The 12,956-nt window shown below is 40.9% G+C and overlaps 1 protein-coding gene across 2 annotated transcripts in view; it reads right to left on the bottom strand.

Moving 5' to 3' along the window:
- Nucleotides 1–12,359, bottom strand: part of LOC110522177 (A-kinase anchor protein 7) — a 47,996-nt gene extending 35,637 nt beyond the window's left edge. Inside the window, exons 1-8 of one of the 2 annotated variants that reach the window (XM_036975765.1) lie at nucleotides 11,579–12,359; nucleotides 10,431–10,571; nucleotides 9,828–9,976; nucleotides 9,158–9,231; nucleotides 6,874–7,010; nucleotides 6,054–6,214; nucleotides 5,322–5,434; nucleotides 4,038–4,185 (exon numbers count right to left, since the gene is read on the bottom strand). In XM_036975765.1, coding sequence (XP_036831660.1) covers nucleotides 4,038–4,185; nucleotides 5,322–5,434; nucleotides 6,054–6,214; nucleotides 6,874–6,974 — 523 coding nt within the window. In that variant the 5' untranslated portion in view covers nucleotides 6,975–7,010; nucleotides 9,158–9,231; nucleotides 9,828–9,976; nucleotides 10,431–10,571; nucleotides 11,579–12,359. The remainder of the gene's footprint in view (nucleotides 1–4,037; nucleotides 4,186–5,321; nucleotides 5,435–6,053; nucleotides 6,215–6,873; nucleotides 7,011–9,157; nucleotides 9,232–9,827; nucleotides 9,977–10,430; nucleotides 10,572–11,578) is intronic. The other variant, XM_021600338.2, reaches the window with a different exon arrangement.
- Between the last annotated feature and the right edge of the window lie 597 nt (nucleotides 12,360–12,956).

Here is a 12,956-nt window from a genome sequence, read left to right as displayed (position 1 = left end):
ATGAGCTCTTCCTGGGGTCCAGCAAAATTAAGGCAGTATATACATTTTTTTTTAAATATCACATTCACAAATCTCCCAACTCATGGTATGCCCTCAGGCCCCTACAGTACAAAATCCATGTTGCCGTGTGTGTGTATGCATGTGTCCGTTTAAAAAAAAACAAATTTTATTGCTTGCATCAGTTACTTGATGTGGAATAGAGTTCCATGTAGTCATAGCTCTATGTAGTACTGTGCGCCTCCCATAGTCTGTTCTGGACTTGAGGAATGTGAAGAGACCTCGTGGCATGTTGTGTGGGGTATGCATGGTTGTCCGAGCTGTGCGCCAGTAGTTCAAACAGACAGCTCGGTGCATTCAACATGTTAATACCTCTCATAAATACAAGGAGTGATGAAGTCAATCTCTCCTACACTTTGAGCCAGGAGAGATTGGCATTCATATTATTAATATTAGCTGTCTGTGTACATCCAAGGGCCAGCCATGCTGCCCTGTTCTGAGCCAATTGCAATTTTCCTACTCCCTTTTTCTGGCACCTGACCACACAACAGAATAGTAGTCCAGGTACGACAAAACTAGGGCCTGTAAGACCTGCCTTGTTGATAGTGCTGTTAAGAAGGTAGAGCAGTGCTTTATTATAGACAGACTTCTCCCCATCTTAGCTACTGTTGTATCAATCTGTTTAGACCATGACAGTTTACAATCCAGGGTTACCTCAACTTGCTCAATTTCCACATGATTTATTACAATATTTAGTTGAGGTTTAGGGTTTAGTGAATGATTTGAACCAAATACAATGCTTTTAGTTAGAAATATTTAGGACTAACTTATTCCTTGCAACCCAATCTGAAACTAACTGCAGCTCTTTGTTAGGTGTTGCAGTCATTTCAGTAGCTGACATGTATAGTGTTGAGTCATCCACATACATAGCCACACTGGCTTTACTTAAAGTGGCATGGCATCAGTAAATACTTTTTTTAAAGTAAGGGGCATAGACAGCTGCCCTGGGGAAATCGTGATTCTACCTGGCTTTTGTTGGAGGCTTCCATTAAAGAACACCCTCTGTGTTCTGTTAAACAAGTAACTCTTTATCCACAATATAGCAAGGGGTGTAAAGCCATAACACATACGTTTTTCCGGCAGCAGACTATGATCAATGTCAAAAGCCGCACTGAAGTCTAACAAAACATTTCTCACAATCTTGAAAAAAAGTGCTGTGCTTGTTAAATGTCCTTCCCTATAAGCATGCTGAAAAGTTTGTTGTCAATTTGTTTACTGTAAAATAGCATTGTACCTGGTCAAACACCATTTTTTGGCTTACAGGCTGATTGGTAGGCTAATTTGAGCCAGTAAAAGGAGCTTTACTATTTTTAGGTAGAGGAATTACTTTTGCTTCCCTTCAAGAGCTTGGGGCTACACACTTTCTAGTAGGCTTAAATTGAAAATATGTAAAATAGGAGTGGCAATATCATCCACTATTATCCTCAGTAATTTTCCATCCAAGTTGTCAGACCCCGGCGGCTTGTCATTGTAGATAGACAGCAATCATTTTTTCACCTCTTCCCCACTCACTTTACAGAATACAAAATTATAATGCTTGTCTTTTATAATTTGGTTAGATATACTGGGATGTGTAATGTCAGCATGTTGTTGCTGGTATGTCATGCCTAAGTTTGCCACTGAAAAAAATCCTTAAAAGTAGTTGGCAATATCAGTTGGTTTTGTGATGAATGACCCATCTGACTCAATGAATGACGGAGCCGAGTTTGCATTTTTTCCCAAAATATAATTTAAGGTGCTCCAAAGTTTTTTACTATCATTCATCATGTCATTTAACTTTGTTTCATAGTGTAGTTTCTTCTTTTTATTCAGTTTAGTCACATGATTTCTCAATTTGTAATACATTTTTCAAATCGGTTGTGCAGCTAGACTTATTTGCCATTCCTTTTACCTCATCCCTCTCAACCATACAATTGTTCAATTCCTCATCAATCCAAGAGGATTTAACCATTTTTAATAGTCATTTTCTTAATGGGTGCATGCTTATTAGTGACTGAAATAAGTCATTTCATAAATGAGTCAAGTGCAGTGTCTGTTTGCTCCTCATTACACACTCTTATACACTATATTAGTCCCAGCCTTTGGAACTTTGGTTTTTCTAGATATGGCTACTATATTGTGATCACTACATACGATGGATCTGGATACTGCTCTCAAACACATTTTGAAAAGCAGTATCAGCATTAGTAAAGATGTGATCAATACATGTTGATGATTTCATTCCTGTGCTGTTTGTGACTACCCTGGTAGGTTGGCTGATAACCTGAACCAGGTTGCAGGCACTGGTTACAGATTGAAGCTTTTTCTTGAGTGGGCAGCTAAATGGAAATATGCACAAGTCTTTTGGATAATGTGCCAAGTATGTGGGTCCATTCCCTTTCAAGTGTTTAATGACATTCCAGGAGATACAGACTTACGTTTTAGTGTTGAATATCTGGAGACATTTTACATTTTTAAGTAGGGGAGGGTGAAATATGACTATTTATCCATTTTGGCATGTATTGAGCAATTATTGTGCAGTACCAGTATGGCCACTCTTGTTTTAATGTTGTGGTTGCTTCTTCTATGGTGGGCTCGCGCTGTGGCAGTTGAGAGTAGTTTGCCAACTGAGTCACCAGCAAGACAGAGGCACCAACATAAAATACATACATTTCCTTTATTTTAAAAGGTAAGCGAGTGGCAAAGACACTATTTAAAAGAGTAATGTTTCCGTAGTATGTTTGTTATATTGTTATGTAGCATTTATGTTCTAATGAACTTGTGAAAGTCCGCTAGATAATTTAGCCGTAGCAACACTAGCTTCCCTAGCAATCTAGCAAAATGAGAATGCATTTGATTCATTATATTGTCATGTTGATGACTGTATAATTATATTGGATTTTGATATATACTGAACAAAAATATAAACACAACATGTAAAGTGTTGGTCCCATGTTTCATGAGCTGAAATAAATTATCCCAGAAATGTTACATACGCACAAAAAGCTTTTCTCTCAAATGTTTTGCACAAATGTGCTTACCCAGTAAGTGAGCATTTTTCCATTGCCAAGATAATCCATCCATCTGACAGGTATGGCATATCAAGAAGCTGATTAAACAGCATTACCATTACACAGGTGCACTTTGTGTTGGGGACAATAAAAGGAAACTCTAAAATGTGCAGTTTTGTCACACAACAGAATGCCACAGATGTCTCAAGTTGAGGGAGCGTGCAATTGGCATGTTGACAGCAGGAATATGCACGGCCCCATGTCACAAGGATCTGCACACAATTCCTGGAAGCTGAAAATGTCCCAGTCCTTCCATGGCCTGCATACTCTCCAGACATGTCACCCATTGAGCATGTTTGGGATGCTGTTGACTGACGTGTATGACATCATGTTCCAGTTCCCGCCAATATCCAGCAACTTCGCACAGACATTGAAGAGGAGTGGTACAACGTTCCACAGGCCACAATCAACAGCATTATCAACTCTATGCGAAGGAGATGGTGTTGCGCTGCATGAGGCAAATAGTGGTCACACCAGATACTGACAGGTTTTCTGATCCACGCCCCTACCTTTTTTTTGTAGGCATCTGTGACCAACAGAGGCATATCTCTATTTCCAGTCATGTGAAATCCATAGATTAGGGCCTAATGAATTTATTTAAAATTGTTGGATTTCCTTATATGAACTGTAACTCTGTAAAATCTTTTAAAATTGTTGTATGTGAGGTTTGTATTTCTGTTCAGTGTATATACTGAATTTATATTTGTATTGTTATTACTTTTATCTATGAAATGGCAGTTGAGAGACATTTGCCAAGTGAGTCAACAACAAGATGGAGGAACCAACATAAATATATTTCTTATCTTTATTTTGAAGGTCTTGGCTCCCTTTCTTCAACTCCACCACACTATATGTGTAACAATGTCAATAATGCTGAGAGCAGATGAGAATTTCAGTCATAATGAAAAAAGCCTCACGGTGTCTACTCACCGAATGTAACGGAGGCCTCTTGGTGGTAGTATCCATCTGGGGTCTTTTTCTTCAACATTGAGCAAAGGTCCAGCCTGATCACCCTCTCGTCTCCAAAATGATGCTGAGCGTAGTCAGAGTACAGCTCAGGGTCCAGCTTCTTCACACCCTGGGAGAGAACACAGACATACACACAGAGACATGGGGATGTGCTCGCTGTCATGTCTGACCAGATATGGATGTTCTTGAACACACCCATCCACCCTGACCGCACACAGGAACACGTGCACGCACAGGAGGAACACGCAGGAAACGTGTCATCCACCACCAACAAACAGATTAAGCCGGCAGCTCTCATTTTCCCCTCCAACTCCCAGGTCAAATCCTCATCCCTCCTGCCAGACCAGACCATCTACTAATATCTATCTACTGCCATAACCATCAGTCACTTGGCCATGATGGCAACCATAACCCTCGGCCACGATGGCAACCATAACCCTCGGTCACTTGGCCACGATGGCAACCATAACCCTCGGTCAAGATGGCAACCATAACCCTCGGTCACGATGGCAACCATAACCCTCGGTCACTTGGCCACGATGGCAACCATAACCATCGGTCACTTGGCCCCGATGGCAACCATAACCATCGGTCACTTGGCCCCGATGGCAACCATAACCATCGGTCACTTGGCCACGATGGCAACCATAACCATCAGTCACTTAGCCACGATGGCAACCATGTCAAATAGTGGGCCGCTGTTACAAATATACATTCTCTCAAAATGAACATTTAACGGGCCTGCTTCCTTCCACGTGACAGTGACGTAGACTAAAGATATTGTACGCCATTTATAAGCTCAACAGTATTCACAGGAATAACCTTTCCTCATTTTGTATCACTGTATTATAATAGGGTATGATAATTCATATGCTCCACAACTACTGATTTTCATTCCCAAGTCTAGAATGATCATGCAGAGACTTATTTCATGATAACACATTATTATAATCATTGACATTAAGACTCCAGACAGCCAGATTTAAGTCAATCAAGATTATACGAGCCAGAATAGAAATGTACACCTAGCTGTGAATGACTCAGCGTCACTACCCTCCACACATTTCATCGTCTTACCTACGCACCCACATAAGGTGTCCCTCAAAGGCAGAGAAGCTTGTCAGTCTGAAAGGAGAGTGAAGCTGCCCTAGACCTCCACACAGCAGTGTTGTTTGTCTGTCTGAGTCGGTGTTGTTCTCAATGCATGCCATTCCAGCCAGAGTGATGAGGAGTGATGAGGCTCACCTGACTGCGTAGCTTAGGAGCTTTGGACAGTTTCATGAAGGTAAGGTGGGGCTTGAACGCTTTGCCGTCGCCGGACGAGAGGCCTTTCTCCTCAAATGTTTTCCTCACAACCCCTGGAGCGAATGACCACAGAGACAGAGAGAGAGGTTGATGGGAATAACAACAGCAGAGCCATTTGCAATGCAGGACAGCGAGGGAGAGAGCAACTTTAGCCCAGGATGGTGTAAGATAAAGAGATAATCAATAGGAGGAGAGAAGAGGAGAGGGCGGGTGTATAGCGGTTAGTGGAAGTACAGGAATGGGCAGGACAGCTGCTGATAACATAATCCGTTAGTGTCTGTATTTAGGAAAGCTTGCGCCATCTAAAAAAAACTGTTTCATTGGAAACAGTAAGAAATATCTAAAAAGAAAAAAAATAATAATACCAAATATATCCGATTTTGCTAAAGAGAGAAAAAAAAGCTAAACATTAAATATTATTTTATGAAAAATGGGTAAACAAAACTGTGCTGAGTGCTGACCCTTGGGCTGACCCTGATCCTCATACATAACAGATTTATCCTGAATTGGCATCCCAGCTCACATCTATATACGACTAACATATAGCTAGCAAGGCATGGTGAATGACGTCAAAGATTACGCACACGGGAGAGAAGCAGAGGGAGGAGGAGGATGGGGGGAAAAAAGGCAGAGTGGGTGGGGCAGCAGTAGCCGACTAGCAGTAGCACCCACCTGTGATCTGGGCCAGCGTGGCGAGGTGTTCTCCCTGAGCCAGCTCTACGAACGCCACCTCATTCCTGAAGTGTCCGATGCCGTGGAAGGGCAGGATGAGCTCCCGCCCCCGCAGCAGGTCCCGCAGCACTGCCTTCATTTGGTCCACTGCACACACCGCCCTGCAGTCAGCACAGCACAACAGCCAGATCAATCCCATGGCATTAATCCCCTCTACATCCTCTCTCCATCCTCTTGCTCTTCCCACCACACCATGCTCACACAGTAGCCACTCAGGCTAATACATAATTCATCCCTGCAGTTTTTAGTGATGCAAAATTAAATTGCCTGGGATGTGTACAGTCAGATCTATAGCCATTTGTTTATCAGAGGGAGATTGTAGGCCTATATATATTCAGTGATTAGAGGTTAAAAAAAGAGGACATTGTTACCTGCATTGTGTTTTACTGTATTTGTATTATTATTTAAACTATTGACAAATTATAGATGAATCAATATCGTCGCTACAACATTTTTATTTATTAAGGATCCCCATTAGCTCTTCCTGGGGTCCAAACAAATGAAGGCAAAATGATGAAACACATTACACCACTACATATCTACTATACAACATGTATAATACCACCATACATTCATGTGTGTGTGTAGAGTGTGCGTGTGCGTCTCCTCACAGTTTGCATTGTTCCAAAAGGTGTTGTTTTATCAGTTTTATTAATAAAATGCGTAGGACATAGAAACAGACAGAATTATTCTACTACAATCCCGATCAAACACGGTGGCTATCTGGTTGAAATAGTTGAAATCAGCTGCAGACACTCACAAGTTGACTTCCTCTTGACTGGCCAAGTGAGTCACCAGCAGCGTGATGTGAAGACTGCCCACAGGCACCAGAGCCCGTGTGAGTCTGGAGTCTCTCTGCATCACCAGGGCCTGCACCACCCCCACACCTTCACTGATCTGCACAAGTAGAACATGCCATTCACCCTCCTGCCATCCAGCATTTATATATAATAACCAGAGAACCTCCCACATACAAATCAATCAAATGTATTTATCAAGCCATTCTTAAATCATCTGATGTCAAAAAGTACTGTACAGAAACGCAGCCAAAACCCCCAATCAGCAAGCAATGCAGGTGTAGAAGCACGGTGGCTAGGAAAAACTCCCTGGAAAGGCCAGAACCTAGGAAGAAACCTAGAAAGGAACCAGGCTACGAGGGGTGGCCAGTCCTCTTCTGGCTGTACCACCCCTTCCCCGTGGGATTGAAAGCAAAGAAAGTACCAAAGTCTAAATAAATATACATAATTGGTTTGTATGTGTGGGGCTTTAGCTGAGATTGTTCTTTACTTCCAGGGCTCAATTGTTCCTTGCCTAGCACCATTCATTCTCACTGTCGATAATTCTAATGTTATAACTTCTAAATGGTTAAAAAGTGGGGTGGTTGCCATCTCAGAGCCAACATTTGTCTGCGCAGCAGTACTGTCTGCCAGCAGTAATCCTGTCTGATTGATGGAGAGATTCAAGGGGTTATCATCGTTAAGTAACATAATAGATTCAAAGCATTGAATATTTAAATTCATGCTCTTCAAAATGTATTTCAGTCTGAGGTCCTGAGCACTCTGGAGCAGGTTTTCATCAAGGATCTCTGGTTCTTTGCTTCGTTCATCTTTCCCTCGATCCTGACTAGTCTCCCAGTCCCTACCGTTGAAAAACATCCCCACAGCATGATGCTGCCACCACCATGCTTCACTATAGGGATGGTGCCAGGTTTCCTCCAAACATGACGCTTGGCATTCAGGCCAAAGTGTTCAATCTTGGTTTCATCAGACCAAGATTGAGAATCTTGTTTCTCATGGTCTGAGAGTCTTTAGGCTCCTGTTGGCAAACTCCAAGTGGGCTTTTTACTGAGGAGTGGCTTCCATCTGGCCATTCTACCATAAAGGTCTGATTGGTGGAGTACTGCAGACATGGTTGTCATTCTGGAAGGTTATTCCATCTCCACTGAGGAACTCTTGAGCTCTGTCAGAGTGACCATCAGGTTCTTGGTCACCTCCCTGACCAAGGCCCTTCTCCCCTGATTGCGCAGGAGGGCCGGTCAGCCAGCTCCAGGAAGAGTCCTGGTGGTTTCAAACTTCTACCTGTTAAGAATGATGGAGGCCAGTGTTCTTGGGGACCTTCAATGCTGCAGACATTTTTGTACCCGTCCCCAGATCTGTGCCTCAAGAAAATCCTGTCTCAGAGCTCTACGGACAATTCCTAGAACCTCAGGGCTTGGTTTTTTCTCTGACATGCACTGTCAACTGTGGGACCTTATATAGACAGGTGTGTGCCTTTCCAAATCATGTGCAATCAATTGAATTTACCAATCAAGTTGTATAAAATATTTAAAAAGGATGATCAGTGGAAACAGGATGCATCCGAGCTCAATTTCGAGTCTCATAGCAAAGGTCTGAATACTTATGTAAATAAGGAATTTCTGTTTTTTATTTGTTATAAATTTGCAAACATTTCTAAAAACCTGTTTTTACTTTGCCATTATGCGATATGGTGTGTAGATTGATGAGGGGGGAAATGATTTAGTCCATTTTAGAATAAGGCTGTATAGTAACAGAATTTTGAAAAAGTCAAGGGGTCTGAATACTCTGAGTGTACCGTAAACTTTTGAAACTGCACTATGAATTTAAATCCAATAGCCAGAAGCAGGAGCCAATGGGACGCATTGAACTAGAGAAATTCAGGTTAAAGTAACTGGGATATCATTCCATATACTGAGGTCGGAGTACATTGATTTGAGCGTTCTGTTAAAGTTTCTGGCAATGGTTTTATCCATGGAAGGAAATATATCTACTCCCAAATATTTAAAATGGGAAACAATTAGGATTCCATAAGTAGAGATGGCGTCCTCCATCGGGGGCTTGAGAGGCAATAGAGCTGATTCGGTTAGATTAATTTTATAGCTTGAGATGAAGCTGAATGTATCTATGATCTTAAATGTATTTTTGAGCGACTGAGAAACAATGTCTAGAAATAGTAAAATATTGTCAACATATAACGAGATCTGTAGATAGAGAAATTGGTGTTATTTCCTTCGATTGATGAATTACCTGGCCAGAGGTTCCAGGGATATAAGAATAGCAAAGGCGAAATTGGATCGCCTTGTCTGCTGCTTCGAGTGATTCTGAATGGAGCAGAGCAGAATATCTGTTATAACTATGGCTAGGGGATTGGCATATAGTATTTCAATCATATTAATGAAATTGGAGCCAATTCCCATATGTTCCAAGACAGACCAGAGATATGACCATTCTAGTCTATCAAAAGCTTTTTCTGCGTCGAGAGATAATACAGCCCTAGGAGCTGTTGTTTCTGATGAACCATCTAAGATATGTAATAGTCGACAGAGGTTATACGAGGATAAACGCTTTTTAACAAACGCACGAAGTTGCGTAAGTCTCGAGATGGGACGACAACATTTAAAAAAACAGTATAACATTGTGTTAATCAAAGATATTATTATTTTCATTAAAACCTTTATTTAACTAGGCAAGTCAGTTAAGAACAAATTCTTATTTACAATGACGGCCTACCCCAGCCAAACCCCATTGCCTTTGATCAACACAGATGTTAAACTGTTTTCTATGTAGCAGTTGTTTTGTGATCACATGCTGTATGTATTCTAAATATAGTGAGTTTATATGGACACACTATATAGAGAAATACCCCAAAATAAAATAAAAATGAATTTTTCAACAAAAATATATCACTAAATTGTACCTTGGGATTTGTGATGGGTATTGAAACAAAGTAGTTTGGGCGTTGTGTTTCCTTCTTCTTCTTCTTTGTATCTGCATCCTCTTCACTTTCTACCCGACCACTTGCACCTCTCTTTCGTTTATTTTTCAATTTGGCCTCTGGCTTGGTAACTGGGGGAAATGTAACACAATGATATTAGTGTTGTACAAGAGACAAATGTGTGATTCCGTTATTCTGTAGTTGGATTTGACTGCCCTCCTGTAAAACCAACTGCCAGTCAAGTCAACAATGCATTATTCATCGCCAGTAGGCAGCTGGAGAAAATTTGAATGCAAGGGCAGCTGCGGTACAAGGAAGATCCTTGCATCAATTGGCAACTACAAATAACCAGTCATTATAGACTTACAGAGTCGGTGCCGCTAGTCAAATTTCTGCTCTCCTACTCGCCCAGCCAGTTAAAATGGAAAGAAACCATCAACTGGTCACACTATGGGAACTACTGAGCACATCCTCTCAATGAAGGTATGTTACAACTAACTGTGTTATATTAGCCTGGATATGTTGATTTGAGTTAGCCTGGAATCAACTGCAAAACAAATAATATGGCATAAACGGTTTACTTACAGCCGAGGTCCTTCCATACTGCTGTACTTGCAAATGGAAGTTCGGACATAAGATTGTCAGAACATTCAGATGACTTAAACTTCTGTTTCCTTCCACGTGGCTTCTTGGGTCTCTTCTTGATCCTCTTCACTATTTCATGTTCTGAGGAACAAGGGGGAGATGATGACAGCATGTGGAAGGCTAAGATGGATTCTTCAAATACCTCAGACATACTTTTCAAGAAAAAGTCTCTCCAAGTATCTGGATGAATGTAATTAATGTTTGTAGCTAGTGAAAATAAGCTATTCATTGGAAGTAGTTGAGCAACTGCAAAAACTGATTGTTGTACAATTTATGGTCTGACTAGACAGATTGTGTGTGTGTGACTCCACCCCATCCACTGTTCTGCGTCGGGGCAATTCCACAGTAACAGAATTACACTGAGACACAGATCTTTCACTTAAAAAATGTAAACCAAACAAAAACTATTGATTTCAAAGTTATAAAATATATAACTTTATGCACAAGGACAATTTAACAAGTTCCACAGAAACTTTTATAAAAACACATTTACAGGAATAACACTGCAGATACAAAGTTATGGTTCCAGAATAATACAGAGGGAAATTTTACCATAATTCTGTTAACAAAAAGTTTCCAGTAAAACATGTTTTATTTACTGTCTAATAGTGATTGTGCATAGAGTTCTGTGGTCATTGTGCATAGAGTTGTTACCATGGAATTGCCTTTTTTAATTTATTTTTTACCTTTATTTAACTAGGAAAGTCAGTTAAGAACAAATTCTTATTTTCAATGACAGCCTAGGAACAGTGGGTTAACTGCCTGTTTTGACAACAGCAAGCATGTAAACAGTATGCTAGAAGGTCAGACATCTTGTGAGAGTGACGATACTATAATTCTGATATTAGGCCATGACCCTGGCCACCACTAAGACAGTACATAATAACAACAACATACTGTACTTGGATGAAAACAAAGGGGCGTCTGTCTGTTTGCACAACATGTCATCCACTAAATTACTGTGGGATGCACTGTCAAGAAGAGTACTTTCTTACAATTCACTAATCATCATTTATGAGTTTTCGATTTCAGTGATGATACATGTAATGAAAACAAGCACCACAGAGGGTAGGATAAATATTTCTCACCAGGGGCAATTAGCTCCTTCACATTGCAATGCAAGTGACTCTTCTCGGCAGCAACTGGATCGGTTGATGCACCATGTGCAGGTGACAGCAGGTGGTCGTTGCCATGTTCAGTGCTGTTTGTCTCAAGCTCGACAGCATAATCAGTCCCGGTGACCGGCTGCATTTCAATGAAGTTTACCTGACCTTGAGGTAACACAGACACGTAGCAACTGTTTTGACGAGCTTTGATCAAATTCCGCGAGGCACCTTGTGCAGTTCGCACATTGATGTTTTCAGCTACAAGCACTCTTTGAAGCAGACAAATCCCTCTCAATGATTTAAAGAACTGAGGTCCTAGCATGAAAACCTAAACGAGATTCACCAGTTAGCTAGCTACATATTTATAGAATTTGTGCGCAAGACAGCTTACTAACATGTGATCAGGCCATGGGATTCAGTCTTACGTGCTAGCTAACTTTAGCTAGCGCCTGCCACCTGTTGAAATAAGTCAAATTCAAGTTAACGTTAGCTCGCTAACTAGCTCTAACCTCGATAGCATGGCTACGACAGCAGACCGGCTGACTTAAAGGAGCATGTGCCTGGACAAACGTGTCACTCACTCATTCAAAAATAGTAATGTGTTGCTTACGGCTAGCATAGCTAGCTAACATGGTTCGCTACACATGTAAACACAGGACTACGGATGCTCAAAAGGATCAAATTACATACGCTAATGACAAAAACTAAAGTTAACGTTGTCATATGACATTCTCGTGCTCAACGCTACAGTTTTGGAACATCATGGTAATGTTACCGTTTGTGTTTGTTTGTCTGTAAACGACTATTAAATCAGCTGTTTACTCTTCAGAATATAAAAAAACATCAATACAGATGTAGTGATGTTGATTAGTAACACACTTTGTATTTGACACTGTTACTGAAACAATGTTTCACTTTCTGCTAACTGATACAGTAACGTTAGCAAGTGATAATAGGGTGAGGTCATATTACAATATTGTACAGGTAACGTATTTACGAAATAATACGTTTCCTTCAACAGCTAAATTCAGAGCACTCATTTCTCTCACTAAATGCTGAGAGTTGTCCGTCACTTGTCTGTGCCTGTCCTGTGCTACTTTTTAAAAACAAATAGCCAGCAACAGGTGGTGATATAGTATCAGTTAATGCGCTATTGCCTCAGTTAGACTAGGCCACAGAGGACCCCAGGACATGGTTTGTAACGCACACATGCTGTGTAGGTGGCGTGATGAACAAAATAGATCAGAGCTCTTATAACTAACTATCTGAGTACTGTTTATCTCTTCTCTTCATGTATATAATAATTGAGGGGAAAAGACTCATCAAATCAATACACACCTTCTTGTATTTGTGTTAGTGA

The sequence above is a fragment of the Oncorhynchus mykiss genome, chromosome 4, assembly GCF_013265735.2.
Source record: "Oncorhynchus mykiss isolate Arlee chromosome 4, USDA_OmykA_1.1, whole genome shotgun sequence".
Classification (NCBI taxonomy): domain Eukaryota; kingdom Metazoa; phylum Chordata; class Actinopteri; order Salmoniformes; family Salmonidae; genus Oncorhynchus; species Oncorhynchus mykiss.
Note: the sequence above shows the minus strand (reverse complement) of the source record. Positions and strands in the feature narration are given on the sequence as shown.